The sequence below is a fragment of the Marmota flaviventris genome, chromosome 2 (assembly GCF_047511675.1).
Source record: "Marmota flaviventris isolate mMarFla1 chromosome 2, mMarFla1.hap1, whole genome shotgun sequence".
NCBI classification, from domain to species: Eukaryota; Metazoa; Chordata; class Mammalia; order Rodentia; family Sciuridae; genus Marmota; species Marmota flaviventris.
Window position 1 is genome coordinate 29,272,288 of NC_092499.1, and position 19,260 is coordinate 29,291,547.

General features: G+C 37.9%; 1 protein-coding gene and 1 pseudogene across 4 annotated transcripts in view; one reads left to right on the top strand and one right to left on the bottom strand.

Moving 5' to 3' along the window:
- Positions 1-6,881, bottom strand: part of Ptgr2 (prostaglandin reductase 2) — a 41,892-nt gene extending 35,011 nt beyond the window's left edge. The window contains exons 1-2 of one of the 4 annotated variants that reach the window (XM_071607687.1): positions 6,797-6,881; positions 1,532-1,611 (exon numbers count right to left, since the gene is read on the bottom strand). In XM_071607687.1, coding sequence (XP_071463788.1) covers positions 1,532-1,568 — 37 coding nt within the window. In that variant the 5' untranslated portion in view covers positions 1,569-1,611; positions 6,797-6,881. The other 3 variants (XM_027931706.2, XM_027931707.2, XM_027931705.2) reach the window with 3 other exon arrangements.
- On the top strand, positions 3,624-4,067 carry LOC114089761 (10 kDa heat shock protein, mitochondrial pseudogene; annotated as a pseudogene).
- Positions 6,882-19,260: the final 12,379 nt, after the last annotated feature.

Genomic DNA, 19,260 nt, shown 5'->3' on the forward strand with positions numbered 1-19,260 from the left:
TAGCAGAAACACTTCCACTGAAGTGAAAAGTTAGGTGAGTTTTGCTTCCTCATTTTGAGAAGCAAACAGAATCTTTCTAAAAAAAATATAGATAGATAGATAGATAGATAAATTCTAACTATCCAACTACAACTAAAAAATAAATATTTTTTAAAAAAAAGTTTCGGGCTGGGATTGTGGCTCAGTGGTAGAGCACTCGCCTAGCATGCGCGGGGGCCCTGGGTTCGATCATCAGCACCACATAAAAATAAATGAATGGAATAAAAGTATTGTGTCCAACTACAACTAAAAAAATAAAATTTAAAAAAAGTTTTAAAAATCAACAAATTAGAAATGTTGAGACATGAAAAAAGTCTGTAAGCAGAAAATGTCATCACTAAAAGTTTACTCAGATTTGATAACTTTAACATAAGTAATCTGCCTATTCAAGAATCATCCAATTTCTAAGGTGGGAATAGAACGTAAAGATCTTTTTTCCCCACTAGTACTGGGGATTGAATCTGTGTGATCTACCACTGAGCTATAGCCTCAGTCTGTTTATTTTGAGATAGGGTCTTACCAATTTGCCTAGGTGGACTCGAACTTGTGATTTTCCTAGCCAGTCTCCCCAGTACTGGGTTTTAGAATGTAAGGATCTTATTCTAACCGCCCACTTTTCTAAAACTGAAGTCAGAAAAGTTACATGACTTCCTCAGGTCACAGTAAACAGTAAAATGAAGATAACAGTGGGCCCAAACTTTTCAGGTTTCTTACATACCTAAGTTTCTATGATTCAGTTAGATATCAACTCTAACATAAGTCAGTACATTTAACATAAAACAGAAAATCAAATTTTAAGAATCAATGATACTTGGGGCTGGGGATGTGGCTCAAGCGGTAGCACACTCGCCTGGCATGAGTGCGGCCCGGGTTCGATCCTCAGCACCACATACAAACAAAGATGTTGTTTCCAACAATAACTAAAAAATAAATATTAAAAAATTCTCTCTCTCTCTCTCTCTCTCTCTCTCTCTCTCTCTCTCTCTCTCTCTGTCTCTATCTCTCTCTTTAAAAAAAAAAAATCAATGATACCTCCAGGCCTGGTGGCATATGCCTGTAATCCCGGCAATTTGGGAGATGCAGGAGGATCACAAATTCAAGGCCAACCTTAGCAATTTAGCGAGGCCCTAAGCAATTCAACAAGGCCCTGTCTCAAAATAAAATATAAAAAGGGCTAGGGATGTAGTTCAGTGGTTAAGTGCCCCTGGGTACAATCCCTGGAGCCCTCCCCCACCAAGAAAACACACTTATTTGTAATATGTGGCTTTTAAATGTTATGATACAAAAAATACCTTATCTCATCAACAATGGTCTTAATAAGTTATCATTTGAAAAAGTACTACATTGTTTAAAGAGTTTCTTCTGTTATATTATCTTAATATTTTACTACCTTAGTTCACCAAATTAATATCATATTAGTTTTTATTCCTTCATATACATCAGCAATTATCAAAAAAATGCAGTTGTTCATTCATTATAGACAAATACCTACCAGGTCGGGAATTTAATACCACTTGCTGTACAATCATCACTCTGTTTGTGCAGTCGTCTCACAAGATTTCTGTATAATTCCTATAAATAGAAAAATGCTTAAATCACAAGAAAGATCTAAAGTATTTGCTATGCTTTGGATATGGAATGTCCCCCAAAGGCTTGGCCCCCAATGCAGCAGTGTTCAGAGGTGGAGTTGTTAGGAAATGATTGGATCACAGGGCTCTGACCTTATCAGGTACTCTCTCTCTCTCTCTCTCTGCTTCCCAGCTGCCAAGAGCTGAGCAGTTTTTCTCCTTCATTGACCTTCCACCATGATATTGTCCTGCCTCAGGTCCAAAGCAATGGAGCCAGCTTATCATGGACTAAAACCTCTGAAACCATGAGCCAAAATAAATCTTTCCTCCTTTGAGTTGCTTATATCAGGTGTTTTGGTCACAGTGGCAAAAAGCTAACAGCATTCAACAACTTAAAAATTAAAGAGAAATCCATTTGTGCTTCTGAATGACAAGAAAAAAATAAATATTTGGAATTAAAAGACATAATACTTTTCTATCAGAGTTTGCCTCCTAAAGCAAATATATGAAGTAATACTAAATTCAGTTAGAATTCTTAGTTAATAGGAACAATTTCACTGAAGACTGAAGGAGGCAAAATGATTGTGGCCTTAGATAATTCAAGCACATTTCATCTTCATACCACCATGATTAAGCATCCTAATATGGCTTGATTTAAAGAAAAATATGAGGGGCTGGGGTTGTAGCTCAGCGGTAGAGCACAACCTCGCACATGCTGGGTTCGATCCTCAGCACCATATAAATAAATAAAATAGAGATATCGTGTTCAATTACAACTAAAAAATAAATATATAAAAAAGAAAAATATGATATATTCCTCCTCCAGAGATACCTAGTTAATCTAGAGGCAAAATAAAACACTGATTAACTAAGATATAATCAAAATTTTAAAGGTTCTTTCTTTTATTCACTTATCAAAATGGAAATCTTCAATAGTTTTGCTGACAAAAAGCAAACACATTAAAGCTGGATTTTTGTTGTTGTTCTGTTTCTTTTGGGATAAGGTCTTGCTATATTGCCTGGCTGGCCTTGAACTCCTGGGCTGAAGTGCTTCTCCTTCCTCAGTCTCCTGAGGAGCTGGGACTACAGGTGCCCCCAAAGCTTTTTTTTTTTTTTTTTTGTACCAGGGACTGAACCCATAGGAACTTAACCACTGAGCCACAACCCAGCCCTTTTTATTTTTTATGTTGAGACAGTCTTTCCCTAAGTTGTTGAGGGCCTTGCTAAGTTGCTGAGGCTGGCTTTGAACTTGCGATCCTCCTACCTCAGCCTCCTAAGCCAAGGAGATTATAGGCATGCACCATGGCGCCCAGCTCCAAATGTTACATTTTCTATCATTTCCCCAAATTTTCCCCAAACAAGGCTTTTACATACACAACCTTTTAGCAGCCTCCAACTCTCCTGCAAGTACCCTATACTAAAGGAAAATTCTACTCCTTTTTAAGACTAAATGTCTAGGGCTGGAGAATACTTGCCTAACATGCATAAAACCCTGGGTTTGTTCCAACACCACAAAAAATAACTAAATGTCTGTGTCAGTCAGCTTTTCATCGTTGTAACTAAAATACCTGATAAGAACAACTTAAGAGGAGGAAAAGTATATTTTGAGCTCACAGTTTCAGTGGTTCAGTCCATGGTTGGCTGACTCCACTGCTCTGGGCCTGAGGTAAGCCCAAATATCATGGCAGGAGGTGTGGTAGAGGAAAGTTGTCTGCTCATGGCAGCCAGAAAGCAGAGAAAAAGATGCCTCTAGTGACCTACTTATTCTAGCCACACCCCACCTGCTTATAGTTCCTATAAGGGACTTTTTGAAGAATATCTCAAATCCAAACCATAACAATGTCTGATGTTGATGACATTCAGTAAGATAGAAAGAACATGGAAATATGTATTATTTGCTTCCTTGTTTTATATACATTCTTATATACATTTATATATATTCTTATTGGTTGTTATAGAAATGGCTAGCTGCTATCAATATTCATTCTCTTCTTCTAGATACAAAGTTGCCGGCGGCACGAGTCATGGCTGGACAAGCATTTAGAAAGTTTCTTCCACTTTTTGACCGAGTATTGGTCGAAAGGAGTGCAGCCAAAACTGTAACCAAAGGAGGCATTATGCTTCCAGAAAAATCTCAAGGAAAAGTATTGCAAGCAACAGTAGTAGCTGTGGGATCAGGCTCTAAAGGAAAGGGTGGAGAGATTCAGCCAGTTAGTGTGAAAGTTGGAGATAAAGTTCTTCTCCCAGAGTATGGAGGCACCAAAGTAGTTCTAGATGACAAGGATTATTTCTTATTTAGAGATGGTGACATTCTTGGAAAGTATGTAGACTGAAACAAATCACTGTTGAAATGGCATCCTATGAAGCTGCCCATTCCACTGAAGTTCTGAGATCTTTCATCATGTAAATAATTTCCATGTGTCTTTTATAATAAACTGATGATAATCTAATAACAAAAAAAAAAAACAAAGTTGCCAGATAAGACCATATTTTCCAGATTCACCTTAAAGCAAATCCCAGAATCATCCCATTTCACATAAAATCCTTCAGTTAAACCATCTTTGATAATGGATTGTTTCCACCTTAAACACCATACCATTATTACACCTAACAAAATTAACAGAACAGGTAATTCCTTAACATCATCTAATACCTAGTATATACTGAAATTCTCTGATTGCTCAAAGATGTCTCTTATAGTTGATTCATTAGAATCAGGATTCAAAGATCACATACATTTGGGAACTTTCTATTTCATGCTATCGCTTTGTTTCTTCATTCCTTTGTTTGTAAAATGATCCATGATAGCTTCCTAATAGTATCATCTGCATTTTTCTTCTATCTTCGCCCATTGCTTGTCACTCGTAAGTAAATCTAGAAGCTTAATTAAATTCAGTTTCATTTTTTTTTTAGGCAGGAATCTTTGAATGTGGTCTATCTACATCCTATTTCATTACATCATGAAGTCCATAGGGAAATGTCAGACACCATGGGTGTTAATTATGTAGTATTAAAAAGCAAAGTTTTTCCAAGTAAAGTAGGTTCAACTACCCTTAAGTGGTTATTAATCATACAATGATGGCTAAATTTTCAACTAAAGGAACTTTTCCAAATAAAGTTTTATATTTGCTTTCTTTTCTACTCTCAACAGTATGCTTTATTTCTTTAAAATGCGCAGTAGTGCATGCCTATAATCCCAGCTATTTAGAAGGCTGAGTCAGGAGGATCACAAATTCAAAACTAGCCTAGGTAACTTAATGAGACCCTATCTCAAAATAAAAAATACTGGGAATGTAGCTCAGTGATAAAGAATACCTGAGTTTGATCTCCAATACCACAAAAATAAAATAAATAAAATTACAAAACTGTATATCTGTCCAAATACTTATTATACAGTTCTCTCCCTCTATACTAAATTAGAAACTTTTCAAGTGCCAAATATAAGAAATGCAGGATAATTGTACAATACCCAATAGCACAACAAACAACACATTAAGAATATAAAGCACTTGGTTTAGTTAACATCTAAAATAAGATGCACCAGATACAAGATCTGAAAGGAGGGGTAGTGATAGTGATAGATTCATTCCAAGTGAAGAGAAAAAAAAAAAAAAACTCAACAAATCTTATTTGATATGATACCAAGTGGTTTCCTAACTGGTGCTAAGTAATATTAAAAAATAATACAGATGGATGATCAACTGAAAAATTTTCTCAGTACCAGTCATAAAGAGTGTGCTATTTGGGGCTGAGGTTGTGGCTCAGTGGTAGAGCGCTTGCCTTGCATCTGTAAGGCACTGGGTTCAATCCTCCACACCACATAAGATAAATAAATAAATAAGTAAAACAAAGATGTTCAACTAAAAGTGGGACCTTGAAAAATAAGGGTTTCTCAGTCTGTTTCCTAAATTTTCCTAGATGCTAAACTAAAGACTAAGCTAAAGACTTCTTATCATTATCTTGTTTAAACATAATCCCAGCCCCAAACTGCTCTGTGAGGTTGGTAATATCACTTCCATTTTATAAAGGAGGAAAGGCAGACACAAAGAGGTTGAAGGTTGTCCAGTGTTCCATTACTTGCAGTAACAACACTAGAATTCATACTCACATACCATTTTCCTAACATGAGCTTCCAAATATGCAGTACTGGGAAATCAAACCCAAGGCTTCAGACATGTCAGGCAAGCACAAAGTACATCTCTACCCCCTAATACCTTTTAATAAAACACTTCTTTATGCTTATCTTGTTCTAGTACTCCACCACAAATGACTTTGCTGACCTTTGCTTTGTCCTGCCAGTCCTTTCCTCTCCTCTCCCCAAGTCCTACATGTAAGAATCCTGCATGGCTCTTTCCTTTCTTAGTGACCTCATTTTCCTTTACAGTTCCTACTACCAGCTACTTACCTGGAAATTACTAATGACCTGCACCAATAGTCCAAAATTTCTAAGACTGTCAGCACTAATAATATTTGTGTAAGTTTTGTTCAATGATTTAAGTCTGCCCCTGTGCCTGGTACCACCCAATAGAGTGATGTTAACTAAAAGTCCCAGAGGCACCTCAATTATATCTAAACTTAAAGTTGCTTACCTAACAATTCTCCCCCCACCTATCCTCATTTAGTAATGGGGATCAAACCCAGGGGCGCTTTCCCACTAAGCTACATCTCCAGCCCTTTTTTTTTTTTTTTTTCTTTTGAGACAGGTTTTTGTTAAATTGTTGAGGCTGGCTCAGATTACAGGCAAGGACCACCACACTCGGCTACCCAGCTAACAATTCTTTTTTTTTTTTTTTTTGGTACTGGGGATTTAACCCGGGGGTGTTTTACCACTAAACTATATCCTCAGTCCTTTTTATTTATTTATTTATTTATTTATTTTTGAGACCAGGGGCTTGCTAAATTTCCTAGGCTGGCCTCGAACTCGCGATCCTCCTGCCTCAGACTCAGGAGTCACTGGGATTACAGGCCTGCGCCATCCCCTAATAATTCTTAAAAAACAAAAAACGCCTCCTTTTCGGTCATTTCCTACCCTAGTATCCTTGGCAAGAATGCCAGCGTGGACAGTATTTCCGGGAGGAAGGCGGGAGGAAGGCGGGAGGACAATCCTGGTTCGGAGCTTCCTCCCTTACAGCACCAACCTTACCTAGCTCGAGTAAAACAAACCCAGCGACCCTCAGCGCGCCACTCACCGTCGCGGAGCTTGGGGGAGATCTCGCGAGATTTGACGAGAAGAGAGGGGCTGGCTCCAGCATGACCTTAGCCCTCCAACCACACCACGCAGGCGCAGGACTAAGCCTGGCTCCGGGCTCACGGAGCTCCCAGGGGCAGGGTTTTGAAGTTTAGGGAGGATTCTTCTGATCCCCACGTTTCCGTCAGAGGCCGGGGAAATACCAAGCTTCAAAAGATACGTCTGAGCAAATGCATTAATAAATTAACTGCCTGGACCCAAAGAGCAAATCATTCAACCTTGACCAGGAGTTCACATCCATCTGCCCTTGAAGGAATTTTATTCGTGTTATGGTCTCTGTGAGCCTCAGACTGGGAAGTTACCGTAGAGAGAGACTATCAACCCTAACCCTTGCTTTGTAGGTGAGGAAACTGAGGCTCTGAGGGACGATGTGTGGACCACCTACCTTTCAGCGAGTTAGGGGCAGAGCTACAGTTAAAACTTCTCTCCAGGCTGATGGCTCAGGGCCCTTTAGCGAGACTTTATGACAGGGTTTAGCCTTTTCTTTTACACAGAATTCCAGATTGCTCGAAAATGAATTACCTAATGTGAACTGATTTTGTAATTTCATTAATTATTAAGCAATTCTTTTATTGCTGGTCGGGGTTGAGCAAGTCTTCATCCTAGAACAGCCGTGGGTCCTCAGGGCCTTCAAACCCTTGGGGAGACTATCCTGAAATTACGTGTATAAGAAGTGCTGTTTACATTGAATTCCTATGAGAGCTAACACACAAGCACAAGTCATGGTATAGAATAGCTGAAAGATGATTTGGTGTGGTCAGCAAGCAAGTAGCAATCAAATAGGTTGGATTTCCTGGTAGCTTGACCTCTAAGCATTTTCACTTCTTTAGAAAAGCTTCAGAAAATGACTAGGAAATATCTGAATTTCCCGCAGGAACTAATCTTTGTATCTGTACAGATAGACCTTCAATAACCTTTTGTTGTAGTAACTGGAATCAACTGATGAAAAAGAAAATGCTCAAACTAAAAGTAATAGTAGAAAATAAAGGTAGTTTTAATACTTGATCTAAAAAGAAATAGTCTTTCAGGGGCTGGGGTTGTGGCTCAGTGATAGAGCACTTGCCTAGCATGCAAAAAATAAAATAAAGGTATTATGTCCATCTATAAAACACACACACACACACACACACACACACACACACACACCAATCAAAAATGTTTTTAAAAAATAGTCTTTCAAAGCAGAACTGCAACATTAAATTCACTTCAGCTGTCACAATTCTAGGGGCAGGTAACAATTGTGATTTTTCTCCTTGAATGAATTCCTAATCCCAAAAATTCAAGGAATGAATTTACGGGTATCTTTTCATCTTGTTTCTCTTCTACTTCTAATGTTGCTGTCATTTCTATAACATTTTGAGGTAACTAATGCCTTATGTGACTTTTTCCCTATGTGATTTAATTTTTAAAACAACTCTATTATTATCATTCCCATTTTACAATTGAGGAAACTGAAGTTAAATCAGCTAAGTACTAAGTTAGATTAAATAACTAATAAGTAAAGGAGCAAATTTTCCTACTTGATTCCAAGCACCTACCCTTCTGCTATATTTGCCATAAATCTGGAAAATTCCCTTCTCTCATCCATCTGTAGAAGCTTAATCCTGTCTCTTTGATTATTCAAACAATTTCTGAGATAATCACTTTCCAGACTTAAATAGAGGGAGGTGTCAATTTTTCTTATACCTACCTTATCCAAAAATGCTATGGTGTATATGTTGTTTCACTCAAGCATAATATAAACTTTTAATCTGATATGTTTATATATTCATTCATTAAATTATTTTTAATTAAAATGACCTCATATGACTTCCTGTGTAGTCATCTCTGTCAGTTTGCAAATTGCTCAGGAGAAAGAATATGTCTAATCTGCATAGTATGGAGCACTTAGTGCAACATCAAAGATAATTTGATGCTAAATAAGTACCTTTTTTGTGGAAGTGATAATTGTTCATAATGATACAAATACATCCTAGAGAAATAATACAACAAGGTAGGAGATAAAACCACACCTGTCTCCCATTAGTCTGTAAGACATTCAAGGTCCATGTATCACTGACTTCGTTTTTCTGAATCTACCAGCACTTTTTATTATATCAGGCCAAGAATAAGGTGCTTGATAAATATCAATTGCATAGATGAATGGATGAATAGAAACTTCATATTTGATGAATCTGTCTAAAGTTCTCAGGAACTGTCAAAAACATACTAGAGCTAATGCTTTTAACATTTTTATGGAGATGTAATTCACACATTATAAAATTTGCCATTTTAAAATATACAATTCAGTGATCTTTAGTATATTCACAAGATTTTGCTGCTATCAACATTTAATTGAATGATATTTTTATCACCCTTTACCCATTATCTGTCACTCTTTGCTCTTCCCTCTCCCCCAGCACCTAGCAATTACTAATCTACTTTCTGTCTCTATGGATTTGCCTTCTCTGGGCATTTTATATAAATGGGATCATAAATATGTTAGAGCCATTTTTTATTATTATAGGTACTTAGTTCCCCAGTTGAAGAATGCTATAAGGACTCCTGAATTCAAGTTTAAATAAATGAACTTTCTTTGGGCAAAAGGAAAGACAATATTTGTACCTTTACAAGATGGCTTCTCTGGAAAGCAAACTCTGAGGAAGAGTTTAGTGTGCAGGATGTTTATTGGGAAAGGCCTTTGGCTTCAACACCCATGGCAGGAGAGAGAAGAAAGCAGGGTTAGGCAAAAGAATCAGTTGAACTCCACCAGAAGCAACTCCACATAGAGCATGGGACTGAAATGGCCAGAGTTGTCCTGTGTTGGACCTGAAATTTCTCCCACTGCTTTTATTTAAAGTCACTATAGATCATCTTTCTCATAATTGCGTAACATAATTTTCTCTCCTATACTTCCTGTTGGCATGACTGATATTTTTAGAGAGTTAAATGCTATAAACTCCTTATTTCACTGTTATTAAATAAAAGCCTATGCATCTCTTTTTTTAATATCTTTATTTTTATTCATTTATTTTTTATGTGGTGCTGAGGATGGAACTCAGGGCCTCACACCTGCAAGGTAAGTTCTCTATCACTGAGCTACAGCCCCAGCCCACCTATTCATCTCTTCCTCCACTTCTGCCAGCATAATTTACCTCCACTAGCCTACTTCTTGCTTATAATGCTGACTAATGAAATCTAGAAACTGACCTTAAAAATACAGTTTTCAAAATTAGCGAAAAGTCTCTTAGATATAAATGAGATTTCTCCTCTCCTCTGTAGCTAGTGATAGAGAGAGAACTTTCTGAGCCATAAAACTACTTTAAGGAATTAAAGGTATATAGGGTGTTGAATTAAGAACATTCATAAGATTATCAGTGTGTGGATATTTATAAATGTGATCAACTTTTTCTTCTCGCTATTAATATAAATCAGTTCTTGAAAGTACAATTTCAAAAATGAGCATGAAGAACTCTTAGAAACAGAAATTCTTGCAAAACCATGTGAAAATGGGGCTGGGGATGTGGCTCAAGCGGTAGCGCGCTCGCCTGGCATGCGTGCGGCCCGGGTTCGATCCTCAGCACCACATACAAACAAAGATATTGTGTCCGCCGATAACTAAAAAAATAAATATTAAAATTCTCTCTCTCTCCCCCCCCCCTCTTTAAAAAAAAAAAAGAATGTAAGTTTGGCTAAAGAGAATGTATCAAGAACATAGGTGAGGGCGATTTAGTTAAGATTCTTTTGATTTGATTTTGAGTGTCTAGCATAAGTTGTCTTTTTTTTTTTAAGGAAACTTCTTCAAATTTCAAAGGGTACTATGATAATTTAGAATCCAAGAAATAGCTGAGAAGTGAAACTTCATATAGGAATCAGACAAGTTCTAAGGACTGCAATAAACTCTACATCTTTTCTCTGAATTCAGTTCCAGGGATTCCCAAATCTGAGATAAAAAAAGAAATTCCAAAGTTCTAGGAGAGAGATTGGCATAGCTTGGATGTGTCATTGTGTCTATGTATTCTTTCCTCTTCTGGGACTTCTTTTCAAGGGTCTATGTGTTGATACATTGTGTCCATGTATTGATACATTGTTGTTATGCTTTCCTTTATTCTTTTTTTTTAATATTTTTTTAGTTGTAGATGGACACACAATATCTTTATTTATTTTTATATGGTGCTAAGACAAACCCAGTGCCTCACACATGTGAGGCAAGCACTTTACCACTGAGTTACAGCCTCAGCCCAACTTTCCTTTATTCTTTAAGTGTGATTTTCTTTAGTCCTTTATACTAGCAGCTTCTCCCCGCATGCCCCAAGTACTGGGATAGATCCAGGGCCTTGCCTATGCTAGGCAAACATTAGACCACTGGACTAAATCCCTAACTCTATTACTTTTTTTTAGCTGCTTTAAAGTCTTTGTCCATTAAATTGAACCTCTAGGACAGAAACTATTATTATTCACTGCCTTTCTTCCCATCCCTCCCCCCACACACACACTGAGTATGGGTTACCCCTTTTTGTTTCGTTTCATGCCTCACATTTTTGTTGTTGTTGTTGTTGAATATTTTATATTTTTTGAATATATTGTTTAGTTGTTGAAGGACCTTTATTTTCTTTATTTATATATGAACCCAGTGCTTCACACATGCTAGGCAAGCTTTCTACCACTGAGCCACAGCCCCAACCCTACTTTTTTTTTTGATACAGGGGATTGAACTCAGGGGCACTCAACCACTGAGCCACATCTTCAGCCTTATTTTGCATTTTATTCAGAGGCAGGATCTCACTGAGTTGCTTAGTGCCTCGCTTTTGCTGAGGCTGGCTTTGGACCCATAATCCTCCTGCCTCAGGTTTCAAAGCCACTGGGATTACAGGTGTGTATCACCCAGCCTGGCCTCAGCCCTTCATTTTTTTTTTAGTTGTAGATGGATACAAAACCTTTATTTACTTATCTTTATATGGTGCTGAAGAGCCTCACTGGTGCTAGCCAAGTGCTCTACCACTGAGTCGCAACCCCAGCCCCCTACATTGTTTATAATATGTAACAAACATGGATTCTGAAATTTTCTCCCTGAAATTTGTTGTTTCTAGTATTTTGTTTCTCTCTTCCTCTTTTCCTTCTTTCCTTCCTTCCTTCTCTCCTTCCCTCCCTTTTGCTTACTTTCTTCTTATCTGGGATAAATTTGTAAAATCAGTCTTTTCTGCCTGTGCATACATGTGCAGCCCCAGGGTGAGGCAGGCATGGGCCCTCTTTCTACACACCATGCATGTATTCAGCTTCCCCCAAGAATATGCTTAGCCCACTGCAATTGTATCGGATCCAAGAGTCTTCTTCTTCCTATTCACCACCTTCTGAGAAGTCACTTGACAGTGCCTCTGAGCACTGGCATTGCCCCTGACTCTAAAGCTGCCAGCCATTATGACCTGCCCTACCCTGGAAGAAACTTCACATATTGAGTTGGGGTGGTGATAGGTAATAGGAGTAGCCCCAGGCCAAAACATCTAAGATTCCTTAGATTCTTACCTGAAGTTTAGCAGTTCTTCAAACATAAATGCTTTTAGATGATTGTATGCCTTGGATCAATTTCCAGAACCCAGAATGATTATGTTAATTTTGTCTAGCTTTGTGGTTTTGATTTTTTGAGGAGCTGGATTTGCCAGTTTCCTTACTTGGCCATAACTGGATGTCTGGTTAGTTTATTTTTAAATTCCAAATAATTTTAGAAAAGAACTTGAGATTTCTAAAAAGTCTCTTTTTTTTGAGGAAAAAAGAGGCCTGAACTAAAAAAAAAAAAAAAAAATTCTTTTTGAGAGGCTCTCATCTAATTAATCTCTGTCATTCTATAGAAAGAAAAATTTTAAAAGTTATATGATTTACCCAAGTTTGAATAAATAACTTAGTGTGTGTTTGTGGATCATTACTGGGTTTTATGTTTGTTTGTTTGTTTTGGCATTAGGGATTGAACCTAAGGGTGCTCTACACTGAGCTACATCCTCAGCCCTTTTTAATTTTTTTCAAGACAGGATCTTGCCAAGTTACCCAGACTGGCTTCAAACTTGCAATCCTCCTGCTTCAGCCTACCTAGAAGGTGGGATTACAGGCATGTACCACAGTGCCTAGGCTGGTCCTTACTTTTATTGTAAACCAAGAACTTATTTCTGAGTTTTTTGTTTGTTTGTTTGTTTTTTGTTATACCAGGATTACACCCAAGACCTTGTGCATGCTACTAAGTATTCTACCCACTGAACCATACCCCCATCTCCCTGGTTATCATTTCTAACAAATAACACCGACATAAAATCTCAAAACATAATGTTGATAGAAAAAGCAAATTACAGGGGCTGTGGAGTAGAGTGTAGCCCAGTGGTAGAGTCTGTGCTTAGCATGCATTAGACCCTAGGTTCAATCCCTAGCACTAAAGGAGGGAAAAATAAATTACAGAAAGAATCAATATAATGTAAGTCCAATTGTATAAAGTTTAAAAACATGAAAATTAATATGATATAATGTTTCTGAACTCGATTTATTTTGAAAAAGCATACAACCATGCATGGGAATGATGAACTTCCCATCCATATTAAGAATGGTTATCTCTGGAGGGAGAGAAATAAGATCAAGAGGGGGGTACAAATACAATTCTATTTGTAATATTGTTCTTTGGGGTTTTAATTTTTCAGTACTGGGGATTGAACCCAGGCTCTCAAGCACTAAACTACATCCCCAACCCCATTTGTTTTTTATTTTGAGTCAGGGACCTACTAAGTTGCCCAGGTTGGCCTTAATCTTTGGTTCCTTCTGTCTAAGCTCCTCAAGTATCTGGGATTACACCTGTGTACCACCAAGCCTGACTTTGATATTGTATTTCTTAAATTTAATGTTGAGTACCTGGATGTGTGTTATGTTATTCTATACCATTTTGTATTCCTAAAGTAGTTGATGATAATTTTTTTTAAAGAGAGAGAGAGAGAATTTTAATATTTATTTTTTAGTTTTTGGCGGACACAACATCTTTGTTTGTATGTGGTGCTGAGGATCGAACCCGGGCCGCAGGCATGCCAGGCGAGCGCGCTACCGCTTGAGCCACATCCCCAGCCCATGATGATAAAATTTGAAGAAGGAACTGTCAAGGTGACACACACTTATAATCCTAGCTACTTGGAAGAGGAAGGAGGATCACAAGTTCAAGGCCAGCCTGGGGAATTTAGCCTGACCCTTTCTCAAAATAAAAAGGGCTGGGGATGTAGCACCCTTAGGTTCAATCCCAGGACTACCACTACCACCAAAAGGAAAAAAAAAAAAAAAATGAAATGAAAGATGGGCTGAAGTTTAGCTTCATTAGAACCCTTGTCTAGCATGTGCAAGGTCCTGGGTTTGTTCCTCAACATTGGGGAAAAATAATAAATGCCAGATATAATATTTTACAGAGAACATAAGAGTTACATTACAAAGAGAAACATCAGCTGATGACTGCACAGACCTGTAATCCCAGCTATTCAGGAGGCTGAGGCAGTAAGATGTCACAAGTTCAAGGCCAACCTCTTGAAATTTAGCAAGACCCTGTGTGAAAATTAAAAAATTTTTAAAAGCTAGGGGTTTAGCTTAGTGATAGATTACCTCTAGGTTCCATCATTAATACCACGAGCAATATTCAAAACTAATAGAAACATTAGACAGACTTTTAGAGCACAGGGGTGACTTTAGAGAATAAGACCTTCCCATTTCCATCACTTATTTTTATTAACTGAGGAGCCCAGAAGTCTTACTTTTGTCTGGTCAATATAATCTTCCAAAGTTCTTCATGTTTTTAAATTTTTTTTCAGAGAAGCACTAAGACTTCACACATTAAAGTTTTATGTTGGAGTTCAAGTTGGGGGCCTATTATTGTCAGGAAAGATTGTGAAAGACTTTGAAATGGGCAAAAGATTAACATGGTCAAAAGAAGACTTGAAATGGGCAAAAGAAGACAGGTGCCCTGTTCTGCAGGCTATTTCTACCTTTCATTGTATTTACAACTCTGCCTTGCAAAACATTGAGAGCAGTGCAAATGATTCTTGTCCATAGAAATGTGTGAGGCACTGGATTCGATCCCCAGCACCACATAAAAATAAATAAATAAAATAAAGGTATTGTGTCCATCTACAACTAAAAAAATATTAAATAAAAAAGAAGTATAAATGCAAATTGTTCTTGGGATACTAGGATCTCTTTTCCGTTTACTGAAGAAACCAGTGTTGCATTTATTAAGCAAATAAATTTCAGCATTGTCTATTTAAAAAAAAAAAACTTTTGTAGTTGTAGATAGACAGCATGCCTTTATTTTATTTGTTTATTTTTATATGGTGCTAAGGATGGAACCCAATGCTTCACACATGTTAGGCAAGCACTGTGCCACTGAATTACAGCCCCAGCCCAAGCATTACCTATTTTCTATATATGTGTCTGCTCTTTGGATTATTGTAGAGCCAGTTGTAGAATCTTACTGATTCTCTCATCAATTAATGAGTTAAATAAAATCTTTGGCACATGTTAATTTAATTTTATTTTAAAGATTATTTTAGCATTGGGGATTTAACACCGGGGCATTTTCCCAATGAGCTATATCCTCAGTCCTTTTTAATTTTTATTTTGAGACAGGGTCTCACTAAGTTGCTTAGGGACTGCTAAGTTGCTGAGGCTGGCCTCAAACTTGCAATCCTCCTGCCTCAGCCTCCCCAGTCACTAGCTGCATGTTGATTTTTGTATGCTAATTACTTTGCACCAAAAGCCTGAGAAGCAGCCTCAGATCCAAGATCTCTCTGATCTTCTCCTGTCTCTTGCCCTTTTTTTCCCTCAAAGAAGTCAGAATTTCTCTCCCCCAAGGCAAGCGACAGAAAGTAGGGCCCTTTATCTCTAAGGTAAGCTATAAAAACTAGGAATATTACTCTAACCTCCCTCCACCTTTCTGCCTACAAGGTGGCCATGAAGACTTTCTCTGACCCTTCCTGTCAGTTGTAGGTCATAAGGCATTCATTCCAAAGGGTCCCACCCCCTACCCAGGAGGAAGAAATGCAATAACTGAGAGGCCCAAGAAGAATCTGGGCAGGCCTTACTGCGTTTCCCCACCCAGTTCATTACTATTGGATCAGACCTTTTTTTGCGGGGGTGTATACCAGAGATTGAACTCAGGGGCACTCGACTACTGAGCCACATCTCCAGCCCTATTTTGTATTTATGTAGAGACAGATTTCACTGAGTTGCTTAGTGCCTCACTTTTGCTGAGGCTGGCTTTGAACTTGCCATCCTCCTGCCTCAGCCTCTCAAACCACTTAGATTACAGGCATTCGCTACCACCGCACCAGGCTAGATCAGACCCTTTTTGTCTAATCATATTTCCACATGGCTGTCCCTATTTCATTGAACCTAAGCATAAAATGATACTCTCCCCTGTGTCTTTCAGCCTTTATTTTGAAGGCTCCCATGTCATGGAAAACTATCATTAAATAAATTTGTTAGGCTTTTCTTTTATTAACCTGCCTTTTGTTATAGGGTGTCAGCCATGATCCTTTCTGCCCCATAAGACAGCTACTCCCTGGCTATAGACTAGTCCTAGGAATTAGTTAGTCCTACTTTTTCTTATCTCTTCTGTATTTTCTGTTTCTCCACATTAGAGACCTTTCACAAACCTATATTTTAAAATATTTTTAGTTGTAGATGGACATAATACCTTTTTTTATTTATTTCTATGTGGTGCTGAAGATCAAACCCCAAACCTCACTCATGCTAGGCAAGCACTACAACCCCAGCCCACTACAAACCTATTTTTAAACCTTGATTCCTTATCCCTTTAGCAACTGGAAATGTAACAAATTTTCTTTACTAAGAAAGGAATCCTTGGGCTGGGGATGTGGCTCAAGCGGTAGCGCGCTCTCCTGGCATGCGTGCGGCCCGGGTTCGATCCTCAGCACCACATACAAACAAAGATGTTGTGTCCGCCGAAAACTAAAAAATAAATATTAAAAAATTCTCTCTCTCTCTCTCACTCTTTCTTTAAAAAAAAAAAAAGAAAGGAATCCTTCAAAGTTTCCTCTGTGCTTAAGGCCATATGCACAATTACTACAGGATATGAAAAATGGAAATACTTATGGAGTTTAAGTTAGCCCCATTTCCCTGCTTCTTTCTCTCCAATCTCCTTTGCCCTTAACTCTACATTTGCTTTTGACATGGTAAATATGTGATATATACTTGTCAAATGAATGGGTATCTATTGTGTGTTTACTACCATAGTAAGTGCTAAGTGGTATATCATAGAAATGTAGGTTAAAGTCCTTGACCCTAGAAGTTTGCAATCTAATATATGCAGTATATGCAGTAAGTATCAAAATGAGCAAGATTGGCAATAATATGTCATTCATTGAGCAAATAATTACTTATTGCCTATTGTATGTATACTCTGGGATACAATAGTGAAGAAGTCCTATACAGACCTTCCTTCCCCATGCTTAATCTAGTGGGACTGTGGACAGGCAATCAGGCAGTTACAAAACATCATTTCCAGGGATACACGAGTGGAAATACAGGATGTTATGGGAGCATTAGGAAGAGACCTGACCCTGACTAAGGCATGTTTCCAAAGACCTCTTAGAGGAAATGATGTCTAAACTGAACTTTTTTTTTTTAATTAGCTACGCATGACATTACAATGATCTTGGCAATTCATACATTTGAATCAAATGGGATATAATTTCTCATTTTTCTGATTGTACAGATCGTAGAATCACATTGGTCATATAGTCACCTATATACATACAGCAATCATAATGTCTATTTTATTCTGCTGCCCTTCCTATCCCCCCTTCCCCTCCCCTCCCCTCCCATCACTTCTCTCTATCCAATCTAATGTGACACACTTCTTTTTTTTCTCCTCACAACATCATACATGTATTCTGTATAACGATGGGGGTCTCCTTCCATCTTCCGTGCAATTCCCCTTCTCCCTCCTTTTCCCTCCCACCTCTCTTCCCTATCCCATTTTGAGTCACCCCCCCCCCCCTTATATCAAAGAAGACATTCGGCATTTGTTTTTCTAAGCTGAACTTTGAAAGACATTTAGATCAAATTAGTCTAGCAACTGGAGAAGAGGTTGGAGATGAGGTGAATTGACTTAGACTGTGGAACATTACACATGAAGGTCTGGAGGTACCTGAAAGAAGTTTAGTATAGCTGAGGAAAGGAATCTGAGGAAGAGTGGAAAGGGTTCAGACAAGAGAGTAAAAAGAGAACAGATCATATGGAAGCTTGTTAGCTACGTTAAGAGATTTACTTTTAAGGCTAGGCGTGTAAGCTAGTGGTAGAGTGTTTGTCTAGCACACACATGCAAGGCCCTGATTTCAATCCCTGGTACAACAAAACAAGAGGACAGAGGGCAAAGTCAATGGTATCCAAGCCTGCACAAAGGTGGAGAGAACTGAGTGCAACTTTTGGATCATTTAGCAAGGAAATGGTTGGAGACCTTGATGAGAGCTCTTGGATGGCTTGGTGAATGGTGATTGCAATGGAGATAAAATTATACTACTATTTTTCCAGATTATTTTGTGAAAAGGACTATCTGTTGCCCCTCTACTCTATGTAAGTGCATTATTGCCCTGTTAAACAATTTTTTGCATGCTTCTCTTACTACTAGGCTTGAGGTTCCTGAGCTTAGAAATTGTATTTCATGCATTCTTAGAGTCCCAGTGACTTGTAGTCTTTGACATTCATAAACAGTACCATAATATTTGTAAATTTAATAGAATGCCTAGGGGTTCTTCTCCTAATTCAAGTTTTTGTAGCATTTCAGATAAATCTTTAAGCTCTGTGGCCAGAGTTTGAGAGTATTAGTTACGAATAGGAGCTGAAACCAGGAATTCGTTCTCTAAATCTTCTCCATGACTTCTCATTCATCTCTGGGCCACTCACAAGAACTCTTTTGTCTCACTCTTCTCATCTTCAAAGTGACTACCTTTATATTTACCACCAGAGACATTGAGAGCCTTAATTAATATTTAGGAAAGAATTTGCAATCCTTAAAACATGAGATCCATGATGGAAACATACCATTATCACGGCCCATTTCATTTTATCTGGATGTTTTCTTAACTGAATTGGTTTTTCATTTCAGTGTGAATTAGTATGCAGCAAGACTGTTAAATTGAGTGTTGAATTTCACTCCCCAAAGAGTTTTTTTCCTTCAGTAATGAAAAAATGAAGCATGCAGTATTGCAGTAATAATACCCTCACTCGTGATCTTGCCATCTTAAAAACAAGAGTTGGACTGAATTATTGCTTAGAAGACAGATCTTCAGAGAAAAGGCATATGCTGTAGGGACAATCTTAACTGGTATTATTTCCATTTCCTTTGTTCTTTTTCTACTTCCACATTCCATTCATGAAAACTTAGGCAGAGATGAG